Here is a 27,508-nt window from a genome sequence, read left to right on the forward strand (position 1 = left end):
TGCGAACGACTTTGGCAGCACGCGGATCCCGGCCGACAGCCTACGCGAGACTATCCGCGCAATAGTGAGAGAGGAGCTGCGGAAACTTCTCCCAACGCCACCGCAGCCCCAAGTCGCTTCCCTCACCGACGTGATTAGAGAAGAAGTGCAACAAGCGTTGGGAACTTCTACGCCATCCAAGGTACCCCGAGAGCCACAAGCTATGACATACTCCGCGGCTGTTCGTCGACCCCGCCCTGCTCCAACACGCCGTCAAGAGGCCCCGCCGTACCGCCGCCCACTGTCACCCGCCCGACCCCCGGTAGCCGGAAACCAGACGCCGAGGAAGACGGACTTATGGCGAACTCCAGATAACCGTCCTCTGTGCTACCACTGCGGAGAGGCCGACCACATTTACCGTCGCTGCCCATAAAAGAGACTCGGACTGCGTGGTTTCTCCTTCGACGCACCTCGCCCTCTCCCTGGCCAACGACCACGCGAGATCGACGAGTATCTATCTGAAACCAGCCGTGGCCCAGCGCGTTTCGACCGTTCGCCGTCGCCGTACCCCTACCAATCGCCGAACCGCCGTAGCAACGCTGACTTCGCCCGTGGAAGGTCCCCCAGCCCACGCGGGGGAAACTAAAGGCGGCAACTTCTGGAGGGGAAGTTGCTCTACGGCGAAAAACTAGAAACCCTCCAACGACGCAAGGACGCGCTGAAGACAGTGATTCACGACATGCCCTCATCCCGACGACCCGACCTAACCCTGACGAGACTCCCGAACACGACGACAGCTACACGGCGCGACGCGTACCCGACCTGACCGAGACGTCCGTTGAGAAGACGACGACAACGACGATGCACAGTGCCCGACCATCAACACGTACAAGCAGAGATACGACGCCCCGACGAACCCGGAACTCGAGTACGGCTGCATCTGACGTCAAGGTGTCCATCGACGGCTTTGACGTAGTCGCCCTCGTAGACACGGGAGCTGACTATTCGGTAATGAGCGGACAATTTGCGTCTAAAATGAAGAAATTTATGACCAGATGGGACGGTCCGCACATACGCACAGCAGGAGGCCACCTCGTGACTCCAAGTGGAACGTGCACATCGCGCGTCACCATATACGGCACAACGTACCCTGCGGCGTTCGTCGTTCTGCCTAACTGCTCCCGCGACGTGATTCTCGGAATGGACTTTTTGACGGACAACGGCGCAATAATTGATCTGCAGACCAAGTCGATAACATTTTCCTCCAATCACTCCACGACGCCGCAGCCGAACCCCGATCACCGTGCTGCTGTCAGGATCGCCGACGATCACATCACCCTGCCACCCCGCGCAAGCTTGATGATCGCCGTCTACTGTCAGGATGCTGCTTCTGACATCGACGCTATCGTAGAGATTGATCGAAGGTTGCTTCTCGACCGCGGTTTCTCCGTCGCAAGAGGCATTGCGCACTTTAAGGAACGCCAATCTCACGTTTTGGTCACTAATTTCACCGAAGAGTACCAGCATTTAAACAAGGGAGCTGCAATTGCGTTCCTCGAAGAAACGCAAGAAGCAAGTGATGTGATCGCAGTCGCCGACTTTGAACGCACACCCGTAGGAACATTCAAGCTCCCGCAGCCATTCGACGTGAATCCGGCGCTACCGCAAGAACAACGGAAAAAATTATTGGCTTTGCTGCGTCGCTATAGCGAATGTTCTTCGTCGAGCGCAAAACTACGTCAGACCCCTCTAGCGAAGAACCGAATAATAACCGAAGATGGAGCCCGACCTACCCGACAGTCACCGTACCGCGTCTCTTCACACGAACGGGAAGCCATCCGGACTCAAGTCGACGACATGCTGAGCGATGGCATTATACAGCCATCGAAAAGCCCCTGGGCTGCGCCCTTCGTACTCGTAAAAAAAAAGACGGCACATTAGGTTTTGCGTTGACTACCGGCCACTGAACAAAATCACGAAAAAGGACGTGTACCCCCTCCCCCGAATCGACGACGCCCTCGACCACCTCTGCCACGCGAAGTACTTCTCATCAATGGACCTGAAGACGGGCTACTGGCAAATTTAAGTGGACGAGAGAGACCGAGAGAAGACTGCATTTATAACCCCAGACGGCCTATACGAGTTCAAGGTGATGCCGTTTGGGCTGTGCACAGCACCAGCGACGTTTCAAAGAGTCATGGACACTGTGCTAGCTGGCCTTAAGTGGCACACCTGCCTCGTATACCCCGACGACGTAGTGGTATTCGCCCGGACTTTCGACGAACACCTTGCAAGGTTGGAGTCTGTACTCGAGGCCATTCGTACGTCGGGGTTGACGCTGAAGCCTGAAAAGTGCCGTTTCGCATGTGGGGAACTCAAGTTCTTGGGCCACGTCGTCAACGCCGCGGGAGTCCTACCTGATCCGGCAAAAACTTCAGCCATTGCGAACTTCCCAAGGCCGAAAGACAAGAAGGGCGTGCGGAGATTTCTCGGGCTGTGTGCATACTACCGGCGCTTCGTCGCAGACGTCGCACGCATTGCCGAGCCACTCATGCGCTTGACGAAAGATAGCACCCCTTTCAGCTGGGAAAACGACCAAGAAAAAGCATTCGGCGAGCTGGAAAAACGCCTGCAAAGCCCGCCCGTGCTCGCTCATTTCGACGGAAATGCCGAAACGGAAATGCATACGGACGCCAGTGATATAGGCTTGGGTGCCGTCCTTGTCCAAAAGCAAAGCGGCTGCGAAAGGGTAATCGCCTATGCTAGCCGTGGGCTGTCGAAGGAAGAGAAAAACTATTCTGCCTCTGAGAAAGAGTGCCTGGCTATTATATGGGCGATTTCAAAATTTCGCCCATACGTGTATGGAAGGCCATTCAAGGTTGTAACAGACCACCATGCGCTGTGTTGGCTCGCCAATTTGAAGGACCCCTCTGGCCGTCTTGGGCGGTGGAGCTTGCGCCTGCAGGAGTTCGACGTTACAGTGGTTTTTAAATCCGGCAGGAAACACTCCGACGCCGACTGCTTGTCCCGTGCCCCCGTCGACCCACCACCACAAGACTCTGATGAAGACAGCGCGTTCTTCGGGATCGTGACGGAGAGCGACCTAGCCGCCCAGCAGCGTGCCGACCCCGACTTACGCGTCATAATCGAGTACCTCGAGGGATGCAACGTTGCCGTTCCTAGGACCTTCAAACGCAGCTTACCAGCATTCAGTCTGAGAAACTCCGTACTTGCGAAGAAGAATTTTAGCCCCGGAACAAGAGCCAATTACCTTCTCGTCATCCCCGCGGACCTTCGTGACGAAATTTTGGAAGCGTGCCACGACGACCCGTCTTCCGGACATCTGGGCACAGCCCGCACTATTGGAAAAATCAAGGCGGGGTACTACTGGCCCGGCCTTACATCTGATGTCACCCACTACGTCCGGAGCTACCGTGACTGCCAGCGACGAAAGACGCCGCCGACAAGACCCGCCGGATTTCTGCAACCGATCGCCGTCCCATCGAGACCATTTCAACAGATTGGAATGGACCTTTTAGGCCCGTTCCCTACGTCACCATCACAGAACAAGGGGATTGTCGTAGCGACAGACTACATGACGCGCTACGCAGAGACCGCCGCTCTTCCGAGGGGGACTGCACAAGAATTGGCGAAGTTCTTTATAAGCCAAGTTGTGCTGCGACATGGAGCCCTGGAAGTCCTAATCACAGACCGCGGAACGGCATTTACTGCGGAGCTGATGCAAGGAGTATTACGCTACAGCAACACGGATCACCGAAGAACGACGGCGTACCACCCCCAAACAAACGGACTAACAGAACGTCTGAACAAGACAATCGCAGATATGCTGTCAATGTACGTTGACGTTGAACATAAGACTTGGGACGAAGTGCTCCCGTATGTCACGTTTGCGTACAACACGGCTATCCTGGAGACGACACAGCTGACGCCGTTCGAGCTTGTCTATGGTATAAGGCCGACTACGATGCTCGACGCCATGCTTCCGCACGTAGAAGACGACGACCTCAACGCCGACGTCCACGGATATCTTCAACGTGCGGAGGAGGCCCGCCAGCTCGCTTGAGTTCGTATAACGGACCAGCAGCTGGTGGATGCGGCCCGCTACAACCTCCAACGCCGAGACGCCGAGTACCAACCAGGGGATTGTGTGTGGGTTTGGACTCCCATCCGACGACGCGGACTCAGTGAGAAGCTCCTGCGACGCTATTTCGGACCCTACAAGATTCTACGACGTGTTGGCCAACTTACCTACGAAGTGATCCCCGATGGTGACTCCGGCACATCACGACGACGCACGCGGCTTGAAGTCGTCCACGTGGTTCGCTTAAAACCTTTCTACGGACGATGACGAACTTTTATTTTCATTTGTTCGGACTGTCGCTTATGTTAGCATCGGGTCGATGCACTCTTAGAGGGGGGGTAATGCCGCGAACCATACATTGGGTTTGTTTATTTGTGTTTTGTTTTTACCGCCCGGCTGCGCCGGTCTCTGTTATCTCTGCGCCAAGGGAAGCGCGTGTTCCATTCTTTCTTTCTGTGCCGCATGTGTTATCTGTTGTGATAGGGAGAGCATTCCGATTTAACGTGAACAGCCCAGAATAATCTTCTTGGATCTACTATGTTCTCGATGCGAATCGACTATTCGAGAACCACGCGCGCCAAAAGATAAAAAGCCTGCAGTGCGGACGCCGGGGCATTCGATTCGACGACACTCGCCTGTGCAAGTCACTTTGTTGACCGCTGCTTCGCCGCCTCTGTATTCTTTTGACTTGTTAGGGGAGCACAAGTTCGCTCCAATAAACGTGTTTCTCATTCAACACAACTGCATCATCCTTGTCTTCGTGACAATATAGATATATGCTCGCTCAAGTAAAGGTGGTTCCCATATTTTATATAGGAACACCAGCGATGCCTTTGGTTTTCGACCGCCAAAGGGACGTTCTCAAATGGCGCAAGCGTGCTACTTGCGGAGAGTGAAGTAAATTGTTAAAGGAACGGACAACCGATTTTTGTAGCGTATATGTTCTCTAGCTCATATGGTAGCCAGCGTTTTATATAGCCCGGTAGCCATCAGCAATTTCTAAACAAATTGGCGGAAATAATTTTCATTTGGCAGCAAACGTCCTGAAATCGGAAGGGTAGTGGTTCGTAGTGTCGAAACTTGACACTACAATATGTATCGCTGTCACGTGACCTGCAAACCTAGCAGCTACTGTAACTGCTGAAACGTTTATTTACGCATTAAAAAACTTTTAACACAAATATTTGTACTAGGTTAAATTGTGTATGTATTTCTAAACAATATTTTGAACATTTAAAGACACGCGGCCGCCGTCGCTGGGTTTCTCTCAGTGTGGCTAACTGAGACTTCATGCCCAGAATCAACGGCAACGCTCAGTAAACAGACCCAGTGAAGAAGCTTTGACAATTCTGCCTGAATCAGGGGCGTTTGTTCTGCCAAAATATTTGATTTCAGTTTCCAAATACGCCAACGGGAGGTTAAAAACAAAACTCCCACCTCCCCTCGCGGGAACCCTGTGTAGATGCGACGCATAGGCGGAGCGGCGGAGGGACCGCGTTTTATAGCTGGCATAACGTTTAGGGGACGGCGTAAGCCGGTCCCAGTCGGTGACCACGTTGGCGTACTTGTAAAGCAGCGTGGACTCTAGGTGTTTGAGCCAAGCGTGGATGTTGCTTCGCCGGAGAACGGCACAGCGGTGTTATGCGCAGCGCGCCCGAAGGAGAGGAAACCGCGGAAGAGAGACTACTGCACATGCACCGGCCCCAGCGCTTCTGCCGCAGCTAGACGCAACGTGCCGCGGCTATGACGCAACACAATCCAACACAATCCACATTAATCCAATCCAATCCAAATTCAATCCAATCCCATCTAAGCCAATCCAAGCCAATCCAAGCCAGTCCAATCCAATCCAATTCAAGCCAATCCAATCCAATGCCCCTCGCGAGAGAGTGTTCGCTATCGGAGAGGAGAGGGGGTAAGTGGCGGAGAGCGCATCTGGCGCGGCGATGAGAATGGGGGAGGGATGGACAACGCCGCCGCCGCCGACGACGACGACGACGCCGGAGCGACAAGGCAAGTGAATCAGATGCTCTGCATCTAAAAAACGTCGCGCCCGGGCAGAATCGAACTTCCCACCTCCACAACCTGAAGCAACATTGTACCTATCCTCTATCCCAACAGATGGCGCTTTCGTGCAAAATAGACCATTGCATTAGAAAAACACTTATAGGAACAGGAAAGCCTGCGATTAAAAGTTTTAGCTGGGGACAACTTTTATATATCGTTTTTGATTTCGCATACAGACAAACATATGTTGCCGAGCTACTCTATGTCATGGTTGCCAGCATTATTTTTAGGAGGGACACATACGGCTTGTAGATCTAAAAATTTCGATTTAGAAAAGTTCTAGGGCGTTATCAGCAAAACCGTTTTTCGTTAATGTGCTATAAGTGATGCCCGTTTATTTGGGTAGAGAATATATACTCGACAAAAATCGGCTGTCTGTACCTTTAAAGCAGTGAGAGTACCGGCTAAGCCGAATGAAGATGATTAGTAGCAAGAGGGAGATAAAGGTAATCCAGGAAACTAAGAGCATGACAAGAAATCCAGTCGCGCGCTTGAGCGAAATCGGATACCACGAGTGGTTGATTTCAATTGAATTTGCTTCTCATGGTGCACTGTATGAATTACGTGTCTGCCCTCTCGGTAATACACTCTCTGTCACACTAATACCGCACAAAAAATTCATAGCGTTAAAAAAACCTTACCGGCAGACAGTAAACAGAAAAGAAAATTGCGGTGTGGAAGAGAACCCTACGGCGGTTTGTTTAAACGTTATTTCTTACCCACTGCCGCCCTTGGTTGTGCTCGAAAGCGATGTAAAAGATTCTAAAAATCGCAACACTACGTCATGTTTCCTCATTGGTAGAGACAAGTTATCTCTTGCAACCGGGTAGGTGTATGTCCTCGCTACCATGGTAGTCCGGTGTTCCAGGTGCTGTAATAGCTCTTAACATCACGGGAAGGGGTGGTCTGCCCATCGCGCATGACTGAGAACCTTTATGATATCAGTTCAAAGGGTGCGGCCCACCGCACCGTTATCGTGGTGGGCGCGATTATACGTTGTCGATGTAGGCGGTTGCTCGCGTCTTACTTTGTGTTGGAATTAGCAGACGTGTAGTAGTAATGGCGCCGAGTTCATTGCAAAAGCTCGCTGAAACACACTCGAATTGCAGATGACGTAATGTAAACTATGAACACGGAATAAAAGCATTTTATTTATCATGAACTGAGTGTTGTACTTCTTTAGGCTACAAATCTATTCTACTTTCGACACGCCCAGTTCCGCTGGGCGTATCGACCATTGAGTGAATACTTGCTCCAACTACTATAAATACTTCTTTTGTACTGCTGGCTTAATAAGAATTTTTGTTTGCTTACATATTGACCTACTTTTCACAGTAATTGCACGGTGGTAATTGCCATTATACAGAACACGGAAGCCTGTCAAAGTTGGGGGGGGGGGGGCTGTACGATTAGTGCTAATGATTGTTTTGTACTACTTCGTCAGATTTACCGTGGGATTAAATATAATAACAGAGGCATTTTGGTTGCTTGCGTCCATCCAAACAGATTGCCGTGGCTAACGACTTTTGCTTCTATTTAGTGTCAGTACAGAACGTTTGTTCCGTCAGCGACTTCCCTGAGTAGCACCACCATCACAACACTAATAACAGAATATTGCTGGGAAACGGTCGCTCATTTCTTTGACGACTGGTAGATAAATGTATGCGTTCTTTTTTTCCACGCGACCTTTTATTATTCGCCGTAACTGCCGTTGCTTTAAATACTTCATTCTTAGCGTGAACAAGTCTGCCTTTTTATCTAAATGAAGCAATAATTTTTATTTTGCAGGGGAGCTGCTGTACCAAATGAAAGATGGGGATGCAAATTACATTCTAACGGACGAGCCCCACGCTGAAAAAGCTCGGAAAGTGTGCGACGAACTGAAATTCACAGATAAGGTGATTATTTGACTTTGTCACAAATATGCCACCTAACGCACAAAATTATACCAATACAATGTGCCAAGTAATTATTAAGGCGCCGGAAGGATTTCAGACTTCAGCAGCTACATTACTACTAGGAGACAAAATAGGAGACAAGATTTGATTTACTGGCCAGGGTACCTAAGACGACGCATTTGTTCCGTAGAAAATTTAAAATTTCTCGAATGCGAAACAGATACAAATGTTTCTGTGTAGTCCAAAGAATTCCACCACTGTCCGGCTGCAGACAGAGGCTAACGTGTCGTGCCGGCTCAGTGGCCGAGGAGGTTAGGGGTAGAATATATTTGGAAACGAATATCAATACCCCATTTCCAAGGGGGGTGGCAGCTGTGCGAACGGCATAACAGAAGTACGGTGGTTGTTCCAAATTCGTGGAAAGAAAATATCTGACCGAATGCGTAACGACGTCCAGCAAGACGCCAGAAGCGCGCGAATTCTGAAACAAACGATAGCGATGAGGCGACCTGGAAAAAGAGGTTATTTGCTCTACGTCGCCGCATGTTGGCACGCAGAGAGTTCCCGCTAGGTTAGTGCAAATTGTACCCGTGCATTCATTTACAGCACCCTCCACGTCCGGTTAAAGTTGCAATGCTTACTCGGCGTTGGGTTCTTTGTGCCCTGTAGATGAACGTAACGAAAGACTTCGCGCCTTGCCAGATTGGTGTGAAAACCGTACACTGTAATAAAATGCCCATTGGGTTCACTGTGAGCCAGCGCACCGACTACTAGCGACACCTGCCCGACACATCAGAAGCCAGCGCCGCAAGCGCACAGACTACGGCGACACCTGCCTGCCTCATCGAAAGCGAGCACGAAGCCGACTAGAGCGGGTGTGCGGCGCGCGGCCGGCGGTACTAGCTTGAGAGGCTCCTCGAGGCGTCTTGCTTCGCTAATAAAGTTATTTTTCTGCCTTCGAGTGCCTTGGTCGTGTCTCGGGCCCTCGCTGGCCCACGCCGCCCCTGACAACTGGTGCAGTCGACCACGAACCGTGCCTGGAGCATCGCCCCGTGAAGTTTCATCGCCCAGCGCTCCCTCTGTGTGCAGGTGCTACCGCCCACTTGGCCAGAGCCATTTCGTGCTTCGCCCTGTGTTTCGCCGACTGTCGTGTTGGCGCCTGCCCGCCCGATGAAGTAACCTGCCTTCAGTTCCCAAACCGTTCGCCCTACTCGCCCTCTCGTCTCGTAACCAGTTGGCTGCCTTGTACCGCCATGCCGCTCGTGAATTGGAACGAGGCTACGCCAGAGGACCTCGCAGGCTCTACAGCAGATTATCTTCTTGAAGAGTTGGCTCGCCGAAATCTGGACGCTACCGGGCCGAAGGAAGGAGTAGTAAACCGCCTTATCGCCGATATCGTTCAAAACCGCTCAGCCACGCCCACATCCCCAGACTCCACGGCGTCCACCCAGCGCACTGACACAGCACCGCCTCCGCCGAGCTCCGATGCAGCACAAACTACCGAGTTGTTGACAGGTTTACTTCAGCAGCTCCTTCATGTGTCGCAACGCGCTGCAGTCCCTGTTCAAGTCACAACTGTTCCAGACCTGTCCGCATCGCTTCCTACTTACAGTGGGGACGGCGGCATTTCAGCGTCCCACTGGATTGAAGAGTTGGAGCGAACTCAAAACCTTGCTTCGTGGCAGCCTTCAACACTACTCGCCGTCGCCATGGGCAAACTTCGTGGAGCGGCCGCTGATTGGAAAGCCATCATTGGCCGTCAATGCCCGACGTGGGAAACGTTCAGGCAAGCGTTCCTAGATCGTTTCAGCACCAAGCAGACCTTGCTGCAGTGGCAACAAGCAGTTACTTGTCCGCGTGCAAGCACACGAAGAGAATCTTGTCAACTACTCTCTGGCAAAGCTGAAGCTCATCTCTGGATGCCCAGGCACTCTCTCGGACACTCTGCGCATAGAGTACGCCCTTCAAGGCATTGCCGACTCGAACCTGGCCACTACTATAGCAGCACAACGCTCAGCGACCGTCGCAGCATATATGGACATTGTTACTCAGCTTGATCAAACACTGAGCCATTCGGCCATTCCATTTTCACGCCCAGGGTATCTAAACGCCACACCACCCACTCCAAGCCTACAGTCGCCTTCCCGCAACTCAGCGTACATGAATCCTCAGGCTGTGTCAGACAGAACGAGCCGGCCACAGCGAATTTCAGCCCTGCCACCAGACCAACAAGAGTTCCGATACCACACCATCTCCGCTAAACATGGTGCTCCTGCCTACCGTCCTGGACAGAACTTGGCCGAAGCTGTGTGCTTCCAATGCCGCCAAAAAGGACATCTCGCATCCAAGTGTCCATCTAGAGCTTCCGCTCCAACGTCTAGTACACATTCTTCCCCAGCTCTCCACAGTACCCCTTCGGAAACCCTCGATGGATCACTGGTCCAGTGCGCCCTTGTTACCACCACAATTGCTGGGATTGGTCAAGTGGATGCATTTCCCGACAGTGTATCGAAAGTGACGCTTGTTTCCCGCTGCCTGGTCATCTCTTTGCCCCTCTTGCCCTGGACTAGACCCCCTCTAGTCGTCGTCGGTGGAGAAACAGCAGCTCCAGCTGGTGCCGTATGTTTGAAGGTTTCTGTCGGACCTATCACCGCCTTGGTTGAAGCAGCCGCCCTCCATAATAATGCTGTGCCACTTATATTATGTGAAGACTGGTTTTCTGCAAGCCATGCACAATTGGTGTTTCAGCCACCCATGCCAACTGAAATTCGCCACGCACCCACAGGAACGATTGTTCGGTGCCATGAACGACTGTTGCCCAGGATATCGAACGCTGTTATGATCCAGGGGTCCTTGTTCAATCACCATATGCCTGGACACCACAGCTCAGCACGACTCCAGTGTTTGCCACTCCCAGGACCAGATGAGCCGCCGTGGTTAGCACTATCTTGCCAAGAGGATGTTCCCAAGCTTCCATATCAACCTCACCGTCCCGCCACAGCAAGGACACTGCAAGACCGCCTCCTAACGTTGTCCCAGAACCGGGCTACTGCAGCAGGCAATACTGAGGAAGCCCAAGAGAAACGAAAGGAAGCGTATGATCAAAACCATAGGGACCACTCCTTTCACGTCGGCCAGTTCGTTTCGGTGCGCCGCCAAGAGCCTGTAACAGATGGTACTGGAAAGTTGGCACCCAAATTCAAGGGAGTATATCAAATCACTAAACAGAAAACGCCTGTTACGTTTGTCGTTAGCCGCATATCTGGTCAAGGGCATCGTGATCGGATCCAAGACAGGGTAGTCCACGTGTCTCAACTCAAGCACTATGTGCAACCTTATGTCGAGCCCTACATCCTATAGAGCCAAAATTTGTCTCTGTGTGAATGTTCCACCTCTCGCAGTGATAGTAAGGAGCCATCTCAACCGCCAGCCTCTCCTGGACCTGCAGGCCTGACTCCGGCGGTACCCTCATCTCGACCCCAGCGCCAAAGGCGCCTACCCGAGCGCTTGAAGGACTATTCCCTCTCGCAATGAAGGCAGCAAGCAGTGCCACTTCCGTGACCAAAGGGACTTGGTCCAACAGAGAGGAGCCGGATGTGAGCCAGCGCACCGACTACTGGCGACACCTGCCCGACACATCAGAAGCCAGCGCCGCAAGCGCACAGACTACGGCGACACCTGCCTGCCTCATCGAAAGCGAGCACGAAGCCGAGGAGAGCGGGTGTGCGGCGCGCGGCCGGCGGTAGTAGCTTGAGAGGCTCCTCGAGGCGTCTTGCCTCGCTAATAAAGTTAGTTTTCTGCCTTCGAGTGCCTTGGTCGCGTCTCGGGCCCTCGCTGGCCCGCGTCGCCCCTCACATCACATTTACCAAATGTTTGTTTCAAGTTTTTAATCCACTTTTAGAGGACGTTTTGAGTAAAATATAAAAACAAGGCTAAGACCTTGCCACAAAAATTGAGACACGTACACCGGTATTAACTGGCAATGACCCTCGTTATTTTCACCCCGTTATCAACGTAGTTTACAAAGCTGCCACATTCTTGCTCGAATAATATTAAAAGTGCATTAAAAGGGAAGGGAGGCATTGACATGCATCAAATTATTGACTCGGTTCAATGAAATACACTCATAAGAAATATTTGGCCACGTATTTGCTCTTCTCGTTGCAAATTTCCAAGCACGATTCTGGTCGCCTGGCGCCCCTACCAAGTGAATGCACAACTTCTCTTTACCAGATACTTCTCATGCTGTTTCTCTCACGTCTAATTCCTTTCAAGATAGCACGCTAGAGGTTAGCTAAGGTAAATTTATTTTGACCGCGTAAAGTGCTCTAAGTGGGATGCCTCGATACCAGCGCTGCCGCACGGATGAGATGCGGGCGAACCGACGCCTCCGACTACAACGTTTATAAAAGCACGTTGCCTTACCCCACGAGCGTTCGAAGCGAACGCGGATATCTAGTGGAACCTGTCGTTGCTGTAGCGGTTAGATTTTGTCGACTCCCGCCAGGTAGCGCGGGCAACAGCAGGCGATCGTTTTCTGTGGTTATATGTAGTATTTTATTTAATATCACCTAAAGCAAGCATCCCTAAATTTTTAATCAAGGAACACTGCAAATGTCACTTCAGTATTCACTTTCTGCCTTATATTTGCGTTATGTCTTGCCCATGTTCAACAATGTTGACAAGTATGAATATTAACACCGGAATTAAACGTTTAGATATGGCTGGGAGTATATAAGACTATTACGTGGGATTAGTTTCGCTTTGGGCGGCTGCCTGAATCGAGTGACAGTTAGACAGACATGCAGACAGACCGAAATTTTTTTTCATTCATATAGTCCAAGAAAGACTGTCGTCTTTAAAAAGCTCGTAAAAAGGAAGTAACGGCTGTATTAACTAATTCCTTATGAACTTCACTATCCCCCACAACGGCAGGTGGATTTTGCCAAAAAATGTGCAACAGTTACTAGTTTAGGCTGCGCACCTAGTAACTGCTGCATGTTCTTGCTCACATAAACTGGTAGTTTCAAAATTTTCATAAATTATAAAACAATAAGTACAGGACCTTTTTAATTCCAAATATTGATTAAAAAGTTTTTCCACATCTGCATGCTTTTTGCGAATGTTTACAAAAACATGCATAATTTTAAAATTTTTGCTTAAATATTTACTTTATGTACAAGTCTTCTAACTCTACTGAGGACGTTCTGCTGCTGGCTATAAATGCTAAAATGCCAAATGTCATTACAACACAGAAGCAAAACAAAAAATTACTGGCGTACCTCTTCTTATCGTTGCAAATTTCAACAAAAGACGATAGCCTTTATCGACATTGGATAAGTAAATGCCTCCCTTCACTTTACCCACTTATCCGCTCAAGTCATGTTGTTCCTCTTGCGTCACACTCCTCCCAAGGTAAAAACGCCAAAGGTTTGCAAAAATAAATTTGCATTTACCGCATTTACTGCTACAGGCCGGGTGCTTCAATGCCAGCACTGCCGTACGGCGGAGACGCTGGTGAATCCAGGGCCCTATTTCAACTCTCATAGAACCACGTTGCGGTACTCCACATGCTTTCCAAGCAAAATGTGGAGCCTACCCAGTGGAACCTTTTGCAACTGTTGCTGCCTATTTCATAAAATGCCACGAGAAGCTATAGTAGCGCGGGGGACAGCAGGCGACGGTGGAGTGATTTTTTTCTGCAGTGGATGAAGAATTTACTTTCGCAAAAATCAAGCATCTATGCATTTTATAAAATACCACTGCAAATATAACTTATTTAATATTTGGTTGTCTTATATTTGCGCAATTTCTGGTTTATCTTCAACAATGTTTACAAGTATGAACATTACACCGGACGTAGACTGGTAGATTTGGCTGTGACTATATAAAGTCCTGTCTCGTTATTATGAACACCTTCGTTACCAAAAAAATTGTCTATAATGTGAGTCATCCATAGTAATGAATCAAGGTTAGAAACATGAACATTAATGAATATCCGTTTAAGCAAAGCTCATTTCAGGAATAATCTTCCAAGGAAACATAAGAGAAAGCTCGGTTCGTTTACGATTAACACCAGCCATATCCTCTACCAAACTGCCTAAAGAAGCCTTGCCTTTTAAGCGCAGCGAATACTGGCATGAACTATTATCGTCCTGATATCTTGTCGAAAAAGAAAACTGCGCATAAAACGAGGAGACATGAGAAGACTGCTATACACTGGGCGCAGTCGTGTCTAGTCATCTTCTCGTGTGTCCTTGTTTCATACGCAGTTTTATTTTTTGTAATGTTTGAACTAGCCCAAGTTTGTATTAAGTTAGCTTGTCTACTATGCCTCAGGACTTGTTCTTTCCGGCATATCCCGCCCTGGCCGATCTTACTACTAATTACTAGCGACCATTGTGCAAAATGCAGTGCCCTGCTACACTGTGAAAAAGGGTGATCAGCGTACCTGTCCAGCATAATAATAGAGTCGTCTAAGCTGCGGAGTTTCATTAAATTTGTTTTATCAGATTTCTGCTAAAACAACACTTACAGACATTTATTTGTAGCCAAACTGCCACTGTAGACAGCCATTTCCTGGCAGCAGACTAATATTCTGAAACGTTTACAACTTCAGTGTAAACTAACCATCCGTTTGCGACTAAGTGAAACTTGGTTAACAGTAAAGTTGTGTTATTAGCCCGTTCTTTATTCCTGTGTTTTGGGATGCTTTCGATAGCGCAAGAGTTACAGCCATTTTTTTCTATTCATAACTTCTTAGAGTTGGCCATGCTGAACGGTGCAACAACACTGTGGAGCGGCCAGTTTAGAAAGACCACGCTTACACCTATTCTCTAAAGTTAGGTTCCTGTCTTAACAATATTGCAATGCTTGGAAATCATTTTGATAAGGCAATATAAGCCGTCTTGTGACGAGCACCATACCATTTACACATACGCACGACAATCGCACATACAATGTTCGCAGTTAGCGAGCGCAGGTAGTTTATCCTGAACAATTGCACTTGTTCAATATAACGTTCTGGATGTACAAAAACTCCGTACAATAAGACAATCACATCTGTCGTTTGTCCCAAAAAGGTGCTGAATGGTTAAGCCAAAATTTGTGCAGGTTTGTGGAAATATCCTTCGGGTAGATAGCCTTTCGAACAATTTCAATGAAATACGAGAGCAAATTGTGCTATCCACAATAGCTTCCTCTTTTGATTCGCGATACTGCTGCAACCAACAGACGACGAAAACAATCCCTTAGCTGGAGATATTGTTCAGGCAGATAGCCTTTCGATCACGTTGTATAAAACGCGTCCCAAAATTATGCTCTCCACAATAGCTCCCTCTTTTGATTCCGGAGCCAACTCTAACCACGACCCGACAAAAACAATCCGGAATCTGTACCCCATCATAAAAATTGAGCCTCGGCCCCCTAGTGATCAAAATAAAGCCCATTATATCTGACTAACTTTTAAGAAATCAGCTCAATCTACCTGTGAACCTTAATTTACATTTGTGTGGTGCAAGGAGAAAGATTATTTCTTATGTTTTATGTTGATCCGAGGTTTAAACTTGTTTTGGCGGATATATATGAACTGCCTACCTTTGAATGCAGGCCAAGGCCAGCGAAACAGAAAAACTACAATCTAAATCAGTTTTTTTCCCTCAGGTTGTACTCGGTTACACGAAGTCTGAAAAAATTTGTCTGTACACAAAAACACTCGAACTTACCCATTGGTAATAGTACTGGTACACCAACACGTTCTCCCGCATGCTCGTACTCAAGTTTTACTCTCTTTTGCTCATGCGCATTCCGTACTCACGAGTATTCGTGTTCAATGTGTACTCATGAGCACTCAACTCATGTATATTCGCCTGTACTCGTACTCAATCTGCATTTACAAGCGTACTCATTCTGTACACATTGTACTCGTTCTCAATCTGTACTCCCTCGCACACAAATTCAAATGTACACATATTTATTTGAATTCAAAAGCATTTCTACTACTTTATTCCCGAAATCAACAACTTGAGTTCGATGTGCCGCACGAGGTTTAGGGATTCGACTGAGCCAGAGAGCCAAAGAACGTCTCCAGCAGGTGCCATTGTATTATCCGGTTCCTTTTTAACTATATTGCATAACTTAAACAGACCAAAGCCCTTTGGTTACTAACTCAAAGACCGATGAAGATTGACTTCAGCATGAGTAGTGCGTGCTAGCAGTCTCCTATGAAGCAGCGTTAAAGGCTCCAAAAGAATGTGCAGCAAAGTCGTCCATTCTCGGCCGGGCTTTCACTATGGCAACCCTGTGACTAGCGGTTGACGTGAAAGGCCACACCGAACCAGAGTGATTAAAAAGAGCCGCAGTTTCCCCCGTTATTTACAACTCATCATATTTTCCTTTACCGGGCGCTACAAAATGCGTAAGACTTGTGCACACACTCTGGGAGCCGAATGAGTTATCCAACGCAAACGTTTGTAACTCGCGAGTATATGTAATCAAGAGTACGGCACTTGTGAGTACTTATATCACGAGTACATGCAGTCGAGAGCACTGTATTCGTGAGTACTGTAAGCACAGGTAGTGTACGCCTAGGTAGATTACTAACGTCGGTACTCACTTATCATAGTCATCGTTTTTTTTCTGGGTCTGTAGTCCCGCATCTCCGACTTACATTTCGTGCCTTGGTCCGCACGTTCTCATCATCGTACGTACTTGTTTAATAACCAAAATAATTGTAGTCACCAGTGAGTACACTAAACTATGCCGCATGATAATTATTGTGAGAGCAATATACGAAGCGCAAAGCTTGGAAGAGTAACATTGACTGTAAAAGAACGTACGACTTTACCTACAAAAATGCTTCCGAGAAACCACAAAGCAGTCATGGCTTTAAACAAACAATAAAAGTCAGGGGCATACATGTTCTCGTCAGAGTGGTTGTAACCGGACGGTTGAAAGTTTTACTTGCCTTGTGCAGATATCGGTGGCCGCATTGCGTATGGCAAGCTAAAAATGAAAAGGCTGCAAGAGCATGAAACATCCCAGCTGCATTGCACGTGCTGTCTTTATGGGACGTCGATAATATGTTGAATCAGAATGCGAAGACTTTTTTGTCTGCTGGCCACGGTTTTTTTCCGTTTAACCAATAGAGGAATACTTTTGAGAAGAAGCTGTGCGTATTATAAAAAAATGTCTATTTTCGTTGCACTAGGGTGTCACTTTATTCATGAAATTTCTTTGAATTCTTTGTTAAGCATACTCATCCCGGCGTCTGTAGCAAGTTAGCGCAATTGAAAGGCGAAACGATGAGGAGAGTGTAACAATGCTATGAGCAAAACATCTGGGGAAGGAGGTGCTTTCAAGGTTCGGTCCCCGCGCGGGCTTTGTTATGGATGAAGTGTAAATATTCTAGATATAGCCTTCGCCCTTCTCGTGGTTCACGTCCGTGGTAGTTCCAGCACGCAAAAATATTAATTTCATTCTGATGAGAGGAGGGAGGTGATGTTTTTGACATATCCACTTTGCCAACTAGTCTTTGGAGATATCGTCTTCGAAAGTGAGACAGTCGACTCTATTCTCTAGCTGGCATGACGTTTTCTCCAGGCACCTGCTTAGGAAATGTTTACCAACAAGCTGATTTTTTTCTTTTTTTAAATAGATATTTTAACGCGTTTCGTTCTACCAAATCCCTTAAAAAACGTGTTCAATTAACACTTCTAAACCTCAATTTCTGAAAATATATGGCGGCACTTTTTCGTGGCGACCTCCAGTAATGTTAACACCGCATTGCAGGCAGTGGCGTTAAAATCTGCTGAATTCATACTACTATAATAAGAAGTGATGAAACTCTGAACGGGGAATGTCGTCAGTATGTACACACCCATCTGTATTACGGTCTCCTCTGATAGCAGCCGCAGTTGTGCCGCAATGTTACTGAATTTATGCTGGACAAATATCCTGCTTTTGCGTTTCAGTGCGTAGCAAATACTTTTATATGACCGTTGTAACAAGTCCAAGTTCCAATTCGTAAATAATATTGCCCATACACTAGGCCAGACGTAAGCTTTTGTCGATTGAGTGGCATCTGCTGCCAACAGATACGACCGCATTTCTTTCTAAATGGATCACTACTTGGTGCTTGCAGGTTCGCCTAGTACTCGGCGAAGCACCGGGCTTTATTTCCGTTTCAGGTTTTGCTCTCCTGGAGGAGAAAAATTTTCGCGAGGTGCCCGTACCCGACCCTCGGCAGGAGCTGGTGGGACTCATCTACACCTCAGGCACCACGGGACTGCCAAAGGCAGTGGAAGTGTCGCATTACTCCTTCGTTGCAAACTTGGTGCAAAACGCGTGAGTTTTCATGTTTGTTCGACCTAAATAACGAAGATAATGACCAATGCTTTTTTTATTTCAAGTGAGCGGTTTTTCCATACAAAATTTCGTGGCCTGTAAAAAGGTAGTTTGTAGTTTTCGGGTGTAAATTACTTCAGCAAATTTGCCTAGTACTGGTTTCAGCAATCTACGCATCATTAGGACGCCTGATGCAGTCTTTACAATTTGCAACCATCAACACAAGTTGTGTTTTCATGGGGCGCATCAGCTTATAGAAGGAATAGAAATTGGCGGAACAATCAAAGAGAGGCCCAATATTTACCTTCCTTTAACAATCTTTTTCTCCTTCCCAGTCACACTTGATATAAAGTGAAATAGTATGTATTTTGGTTACTCTTACAACATTGTACTTCCCCAGAAAGTATTTGTTTCCATTTTTTTGAGGTTTAAATAATTTCTGTGTTTGTGAATTGATGTATAATATTGCATAGGAATTTTGCGATGAAAAGCTATAGTCGAACTTATTTCCGGCGTCAAAACAGTATTGAAAGCTGACACGGCCATTTTTGGTAAATAAACTAATAATATATCATCGGGGAACCAAATAAGAACTTTTGTGCGTCATTTTATCTCCACCAAAGATTTTGCTAAGTTGCTTCATAATGTTTATTCTCGAACGATGTATCTTTATGTCAATTTGTACACGGTACCGTGTGCAGGCCTCAGATGTGTAGCACCAAAATGTTGGTTCGCTCATTTCTCAACCCTAAAGCATAAGACACACTACATTACAAACAACAGCTTCATTAAAGACATGATTCCTTGGTACGTGATCATCTTGTCGTACGCTTTTTTGCTAAGACGCAGCGACACCATCCAGCTTCCTTTGCCCACATGTAGTTTCAAAAAAGAACACAGTCAGCATGGAGCAATGTATTGTGGGGACATATTATCATTGCAAGTTCGGTACCACCCCGTTTGAGTGACTGCTACGGTGCTGGCGTGCTATCGTTAATTTCGTTTGTTACTAGATGAATGCATCGACTGCATTTGTCTTTATGCCCGCTCGAGGCATCACAACAGCAGGGCCCTGCATACAATGGCTGTGGCACAAACTGTCACCCACAGCAAACAGAAGCACTAATTGTCTTTTTGCTTCAACATTACGGCTGTGCAACCGACCCTTCACCACGCCAACCCAATCGAGGGGCTAGAACCAACGCTGTTTATGCGCATATCTGTGCTTTGGAAGTTGGGGTCCCATTTCAACTACCAGATAGACGCCGTCAACGCTGCTGATTAGAAAAGTTTATCATTTTAAGAAAGAAATTGTACACGGAACCTATAAACGAAACGGAATACCCCAACAAGACGTACCACCCAAATATGGTTGTTGCCCTTTTCGTTTCAGAGGAGCGAATAGGGGACGCAGCTACCTCCATTATGTTTTCTTCCAAAATCGAATGTGCACCCAGTTACCGTTGCAATTAGGTCGTCGCGTGGTGCATGCTTTATGAACACTAGTTCTTGTGTTTACCTAAGGCAAAACATGGTGGGGTCAGCGAACGTTATTTAATTTGGTGGTAAAGAATAAATCAAAACACAGATACATAATAAATATGGGGCAAAAGAGCAGTGTAACAAAAATAGTACATTGGGTTATAAAAACTGTACAAGACATACCTGGATTTCAGTCTTCGCAATACTGCACGAAAGTGGCTGATAGTGCTGATTGTTATTTTTCGAAATCAGAGTTAGTTTTCATTGTTTGGGAACGTTTGCATTGTTTTTTGCGAAAACTCAAGCGCTCAATGAAGACGGGTAGCAAGTTACTTCAAAACGCCGGCGATAGCCTCGTATATTAAGGAAAGGAGCCCCTGGGATAGTGCCTGACTTTGCTTTGATTGCCCACCCCAACACATCACTTGGCTGAACATCAGAACGGCTCTATCGTTTGTTATTATACAGTGGGGCACTTCGAGATGTGTGTTAACACTTCAGTTTTGGCCATTTTCATGCGTAAACTTCTGCGTATTGCCAACCGTGCAAAGGATACTTTATGCGCACAGCGGGCAGTTGCTTCGATCGCTGGTATTGCGGTCCTAGTTTGAAGGTTTTAAATATTAAACAAACGAGCTTATTCGGCCCGCATTTATTTTTTCTATATTCGGTCGGTCAGTTGTAGTTCTTTGTCTAGACGTCAGGAATATATTTTCATTTGATTTTATGTATTAAACACATAGAGGCCGGGAGGCAAACTCTTGCACAATTCAATAAGCTCCTCAATAACCCACAAATAGTTCACTGGATTTCTTGCTTTCTTTCGAACCAATCTCAATTTGTATACTTTGATTCCGTTGCTTATTCCCCGGCCAAAATCCCTGCTGGTGTTCCGCAGGGCTCAGTTCTCCGGCCTTTGTTATTGTTGCTTTATGTTAATGACTTGCCTGATATTGTTCACTCTAAGATTCGTTTGTACGCTGATGATTGAGTTATATATCATGTAATTCACTCGCCCAATAATCACATCCTTCTCAACGATTCAGTTGCATCTTTCTGCAACTGGTGCCGTTCCTGGCAAATGAATATTAACTACAAAAAAACCGTGTTCACGTCCTTTACTAATAAATTCGTCCTTTCAGATTTCAACTTCTTATTTAATGGACTGTCCCTGCTGAGAGTTTACCAATATAAATACCTTGGCGGTCTTTTTACTCCTAACCTGTCCTGGTCCCTCCATATTGATTACATTAATTCTAAAGTCCTAAAAAAACTTGGTTACCTCCGGCGTACACTATCTGCCGCCCCTAGGGATACAAAACTAACTGTGTACAACACCCTTATCCTCCCAGTGCTCGAATACGCGTCACTTGTATGGAACCCCTACAACCAGTGCGAAGTAAAACAAATAGAATCGGCACAGAAAAAGGCCATTAGATTAATCTTCACGCGATATGACTCTGCTTTTTCACCTACATCAGCATTACCATCTTTGAACCTATCTCTACTTTCATCGCGAAAGAACATTGAGTCTCTCAAGTTATTATATTCTATAATTTTTTCGACGTGCGAACTTTCAAAAGATCTGTACTTAACATGTTCCAGACCTTCTTCAACACGCCACTACCATCCTTTGAATCTGACCCCATTCTACGCCCGTTATAACACGTTAAATTTAGCTTCTTTCCACGAACTGTTGAACCTTGGAATAACTTATCCGGTGATACACTTTCTTCGCTCTTTAACGAATTCTTGTTATCCGTAAATACCCTTTGACAGATTTTTTTGCTGTTTATGTTTGGTGTGCACTGTATGCACAGTATGCACAGTTTTGCACAGTAAGTTTGCTGTGTTCTGTTCCTTGCCACCATGTCTTCATTATGCCACCATGTGATGCCATGTCTGGCAACTTTATATTTGACTTTCCTTCGCAAAGTATTACACCATATTTGTTTTGTACTGGCCTGTTCCCAGCTCCTTCCATAGCCCTTACGGGTTGCGGTATGTATAAATAAATAAAGAAAATAAATACGTAACAGGGGGGGGGGGATAAAAGAGATTCCAGGGGTGTAATTGAACAAAACATGCAGAAAAGAAGCATGCAAACACGACAGCCGGAAAATACACACAAAGAATACCTAAAATAACCTAACAAAAAATGTACAAAAGTAATGGTTACAATTACAAAATTACAAACAGAAATAAAAAATACTAAAAGTAGTTGAAGAACCAATAGCACCATAAAACACAAAAGTAGAATATCATCCTTACTATATCGTGGGAATGTCGGTTCAAGCTTATCTCCAAAGTGTTTGTTATGGGTTTGCGGGGCATCGTCGGTGGGAAAAGCGTTCAAAAGAATAATGGTATTAGGAAAAAAAGTACGGCACCAATGCTGACGTACCGCCCGTTATCGGAGCTAATGGGCTATGGCGGTTTAGGCGGTGTGATATTCTGTAAGTAGTTCTTAGTACGTGTGTCTTGATTGTGGCTGATAATTGTGAAATAAAGTGTGAAGCAAGCATATGCGATTAATGACGCGGCGTGATTCAAGGGTCGCGAGGGAGACAGTTTAAGGGCACTGACGCTGACATGATTTTAATATAAAGGTCATAAAGCGGGCAGCGCGGTTTTATATGGCTTCAGGTTGTAGGGTAAGGTATGCTGGGGATGGATGCCAGAATGCTGATGCATATTCCAGTTTCGACCTAACGAATGTTAGATAAGATAGTGTTTCGATTTCCTGAGGGGCAATTGTATGATTACGGCAAAGACAACCGAAAGTACGCCCAGCTTCCGAGCAAATGCTTTCGATATCCGGTGCCAAAGAAAGCGATAACGTCATGTGCACCCGAAATATTTATATATGACTGCACTGACCGGGGCATTGTTGTCGTGACACGTGCACTGCGATATGGCATGTCTTCGAGAAAATGGGAGTGATTTGCGTTTCGATAGGTTTATTGGCATGTGCCATACGATACACCATGATGGAATTCTACCTATGTGAGATTGCAGGTTAGAATGATCATCATCGGCGTACATGGTTTAGTACAATACGGAGTCATATGCCAGGAGTCTTAGGTTTGCTTTGATGTTGATGGAGACATCATTTATGTATATAAAAAAGAGTGGAGGCGATGAGCTTGCACCTTGCGGGACACCGGACGTAACGCTGCTTAGGCAGGACTTGTTCTCATTTGCCAAGTGGAATTCTGTGCGTCCTTTTAGAAAGTGTTCGACCCATGATATCAGCTCAGACGGGAAGTTGAGTGATGATACATTAGCAAGCATTTTGTTGTGACTGGCATGATCGATTGCTTTAAAAAAATCTAAGAAAATGGCGTCTACTTGATGGCTATTGTCCATTTCTGTAGTATATGAAGTACAAATACGGCAAGCTGGGTCTCACATAATAACCGCGTACAAAAGTCATGTTGGTGCGGAAGTCATTGGTGCGTTTTCGTGTATTTTTGTTTACCCCTGTAAGTAGATTGCTTAATGATAGAGAGCGTAGACGAAATATGTTGAGGTGAAGTTTAAGACAAGGCACTCTTAAGGTTGTTTTATTCTTGTGACCGCTACAAAGTGCGTAATTCAAATGAAAGCGGCATTATTCCCACCATTTTGTTGAGACTGTCGCCGGTGGCTGCAATATTTTGCAGAATGAACCACCACTATCAGGTTCCTCAAACCACGAAGGCTTCGTTTGCATAGAAGATGGCGAGTGGTAGAATTGAGGGCTTGCATCTGATATTACATGTAGCTCAATTAAATATCCACCGGTCATGATTAACAATGCTGGACCACACAGTAGCGGGTGACCTCACCAAAGGATGAAGGCGGCAAGCGAAAATTAGACCAGCTTTCTTGGAGACAACAGCAGCGGTGCCATGGTGGTGATTTTATTCTGTTCACCCAGACAACCCCGCAATACAATTTAAAGCATACTGGGGTCATGGCTGATAGCTGCGACATGGAGGAAGCTATGCGCTCCTCAGAATTGTGTCCCGTGTTCTGGCAGTTGCGCGCAAGAAAACCACAAACAGGCAGTTGAATGACACAAAGCTCGTTCCACTTCCCTCCACCTCAACAGCCGCCTTTGTATTGGAATATCGTCAGTGACCGTTTTGCACGCACACCATAGGCGACTAACTGCTGTGCGAGTGTTGATGCGCGCATGCTCGTTGCGATTTCCGTCATTTCTTGCAGTCAAAAGTTGGTAGCCAATTTACTTTTCGCAACGCCATTCCTATATACAGCGATAATGTAGGTGTTTCGCGATTAGCTGCAATAAGTAGCCTTATTTCTTGCAGAAAATGATTTTCTTAAAAAGCGATAACATAGAGCTGTGTGGGAGAACTCATCGACCTCGCGTAGCGTATCTTTTGGGACAGACGTAAGTGGGACACTTTATACTCACTCCTGGCCACGTCTACTCGTTTGCTTTCAGTATTCTTGCCATTTTTGAGGGCAACTTCTTAAAGAAGCACAATATTTCAAATGCTGGCCTGAATAAACATGCTGGCTTGACATTGGGAATTTAAAGGGTATTTACTTTTAGTGTAAAGCAAAAGAAAAGGCCGAGACAATAGGCCATGAGGCCTGTCATGTTTTTCGTCCTCTTAGCAGATTGAAAGTCATCAGCGAGCACGCACATGAACTAGATATAGAATAACCATAGGCACAGAGCCACCCGAAATGGCAGTCTATCTTTACACACATCCTGCACAAAAAGGAAACCAAATTCACAAGTAATGCAATGCAGGAAGTTTGTGATTACGTGTAGCCCGAGGCACACTTGAGAGTAAAACAAATGATAATAACAAGCAATCAGGAAATACGTACAGGTGCCGCAAAAAATAAAGGGAACACCTGTTGCAAATATTGAGGGGATTTCTCTGCCAAATGCCTAGCCAGCAGCTTCTAAATGACTATTCAAGAAAATAATTCTAAAACGAGATTGCACCCCACGTATTCTATTTGTGCTGGCAGCCGATCAAAAAGAAAATATTTTAATTCCAGGAAGGCCTGCCCCGAATAATTTTGGGGCACCTGTACACCAAAAAGACGCTGCAGTAGCGTAAATGCAGCAAAAAAAGAGAAACCTGTCTTTGCAGACATCCTATACTCAAAGAAACATCAACTGAAAAGCTTTGGTATGCAAGAGCGGAAGGTTAGGCGAGTTGGCAATACAATGCATTGGCGGGAAGCGCGAACTAACACGAGGATAGAGAAGAGAATGAGAACATAGACGTGGCGAAGCGCTACTGTCAACTAAAATTTTATTTTGATACGACACCACTTATATACAACAACATGGTGTTGTTATATACATGGTTATATACAACAACACAAGGGACCTATCAAGTAGCCTAAAAGATAGCCTTAAAACTATACATTGTCACTAGAAATACAAAGCCATTTTACGTCTTCTCGTCCCAAGCCGGTAGATACATCAGTTCTAGGCCGACACAGAGAGCACACTATCTGAGAAAATCTCTAAGCCACGTAAATTCTTAGATTAGGCTACGACTGCATCAGCGTTCCGTCCGTTCACTTCAGATGTGGTTGAAGCACACGCTAAGCAGCAGCTACCGATTCCCGCCGTACACCCCAACCCCAAACGTGAGGTCTGTAGTGTACACCCCACAGTTACTCTGCGTATTTTAGAAAAGTGGTGCGTACCGGCAGAGTAGCACGTACTCGCAGTGTCGGATTGCCTAAACATAGAATCAATTACAAAAATGCTTCGATGTGAACCTTCGTCGTCGTTAGACGGAAGTGTGCAAGATTTCTTTTGCTTCAGCTTCGAATTATCGAGGGTTTCGATCTCTTGAATTTCGCGTACAATATCTTGTACCGACACGCCACTTTTGAATTTGTATAAGATGCCAATTAGGCGCCTTCGAATCATAAAACGTACACTGCGCCAAAACCCCTTTCTAATACACGTTTACTTTTGAACCGAAGGCTTCATCGATTTAAACAGAAACAGACGGAGAGTTTGGTGTCTAAGTAACAAATAATAGAGTAGTGATTTTACAAAGGGTCACGAGCTACGTCTTTTGTTGCCCCATCAGAACATACAAGCGGCAATGGTCACGCTGCTCCACAGCAGGTGCCGTGAATGTCGGAAATACGTCATAGGAGAGCAAACGCCTACATACGCTTGTTAAGAAAGTATGAATAGAAATACAGAAATCGCGCCTGGCGCGCAAGTTTTGTGAGGCACGACCGGGACGAATGGGACTCCACATGTCGCAGCATTATTATTTTGTGGCGGTCCGCTACCTACTGCAAATACCGCAAACTTTTGCGGCCGAGTGTACCTTGTTCTTTAACAGAAATCATCGCCCATGAGAAAAGAAGGCATACGTGTTCGGCGTAGCGTTGTGACCTGTTCTTTAAAGAAAGATTATGTTTGAGAGTTCTGTTATTTTGAATCACGCATTTCACGTTATACTGCGTCCACCAGATCTAAAACTGCACTATTTACAGGTCGATCGTGCCGGGCGAACCGACGGACATATTTCTTGGCTGGAACCCCATCACGCACATATCAGGATTTTTGTACATCATGGCGGTTGTCTGCGCTGGTGCGTCATCCGTAATTGTTTCTCCGGCGCTCACCTATAACGAGTTCATCGAGGTTTGCACCAAATACCAGGTGTGGTACCCTAATACTTATGTGTAGGTACAACTCCAGTGCAACTACAATTTAGTGTTTGCTTGACTTATTTATTCAACTAGGATTTTGTGGTGGTCTGAGCTATAGTCCAATATATTCTCTTGTACACATTCTTTTCTTGGACAGCACTCTAATATTTTGGCGAGCATGTGTATTTACCAACAAACGCCTCGGCAGGTTCTGTATAAGGGATCATATCTGGACGATCTAAAGTTTATGTGTATAATCAGGGCGAATTAATTTTAAGCAGAGCCATTTCGTTTTCAATTCAGTCTGTCTTGTTAGACGGGGTGGTTGCTAATACTTTTAAATGCTTATTTTCTCTAAGCGTTCCCACCTAGCAGCCAAAGTATAGCCATTGTTCCATGATGTCGTATTTTCAGTGGAGGAATGACCGAGTTGTTCTCCGTATTTGCACTCCCATCGCCTTCATTGACCAGTTGCGACATCTAAATTAATTTCGTTGCTTCCGTTCTATTAGCCTCAGCCCGTCATTGCATACAGTTCGTATTAGAACAGTTAAACTACGATCTGAGCTGATCAAGATATCCTGCACTGGCCACTTTCGCAGTGCACGCAAAACTTCCCTGCTTCTCACATTGCGATGGTAAAACAAAATAAGGAGGTGCGCGCTGAGTTTGTGCCCTAGGAAGGTAAAAAACGTGAGGACTTTCATTGAAACTTTTTAACCACGGGGTTATGTTTTTTAAAACGAGTTTGTCATGAATAAGGAAGAATCCACGGGACATGTAAGTCGCCTGCAAGACAAAATGTCTATGCATGTTTCTGAACGATCTGTCTGGATGCTTAAGAAGGCGCAGGGTGGGTGGGTACGCGGCGATCAGCGAAGGTACTCAGACAGTGCGCAACTCGTCCTCGCTACGAACTCGTGTCTGGGACGGGACTGCTTGTAAAGCTGTCTTCGAGAGGACTCACTGTCCATCT

General features: G+C 46.5%; 1 protein-coding gene across 1 annotated transcript in view; it reads left to right on the plus strand.

Annotated features, from left to right (window-relative positions):
• Positions 1-27,508, plus strand: part of LOC144163844 (uncharacterized) — a 200,999-nt gene that overhangs the window by 154,033 nt on the left and 19,458 nt on the right. Inside the window, exons 4-6 of the mRNA XM_077694528.1 lie at positions 7,937-8,046; positions 18,188-18,390; positions 26,374-26,542. Of these exons, the coding sequence (XP_077550654.1) occupies positions 7,937-8,046; positions 18,188-18,390; positions 26,374-26,542 (482 nt within the window). The remainder of the gene's footprint in view (positions 1-7,936; positions 8,047-18,187; positions 18,391-26,373; positions 26,543-27,508) is intronic.

The sequence above is a fragment of the Haemaphysalis longicornis genome, unplaced genomic scaffold, assembly GCF_048455015.1.
Source record: "Haemaphysalis longicornis isolate Haplotype H1 unplaced genomic scaffold, Haemaphysalis longicornis Haplotype H1 scaffold_13, whole genome shotgun sequence".
NCBI lineage: Eukaryota > Metazoa > Arthropoda > Arachnida > Ixodida > Ixodidae > Haemaphysalis > Haemaphysalis longicornis.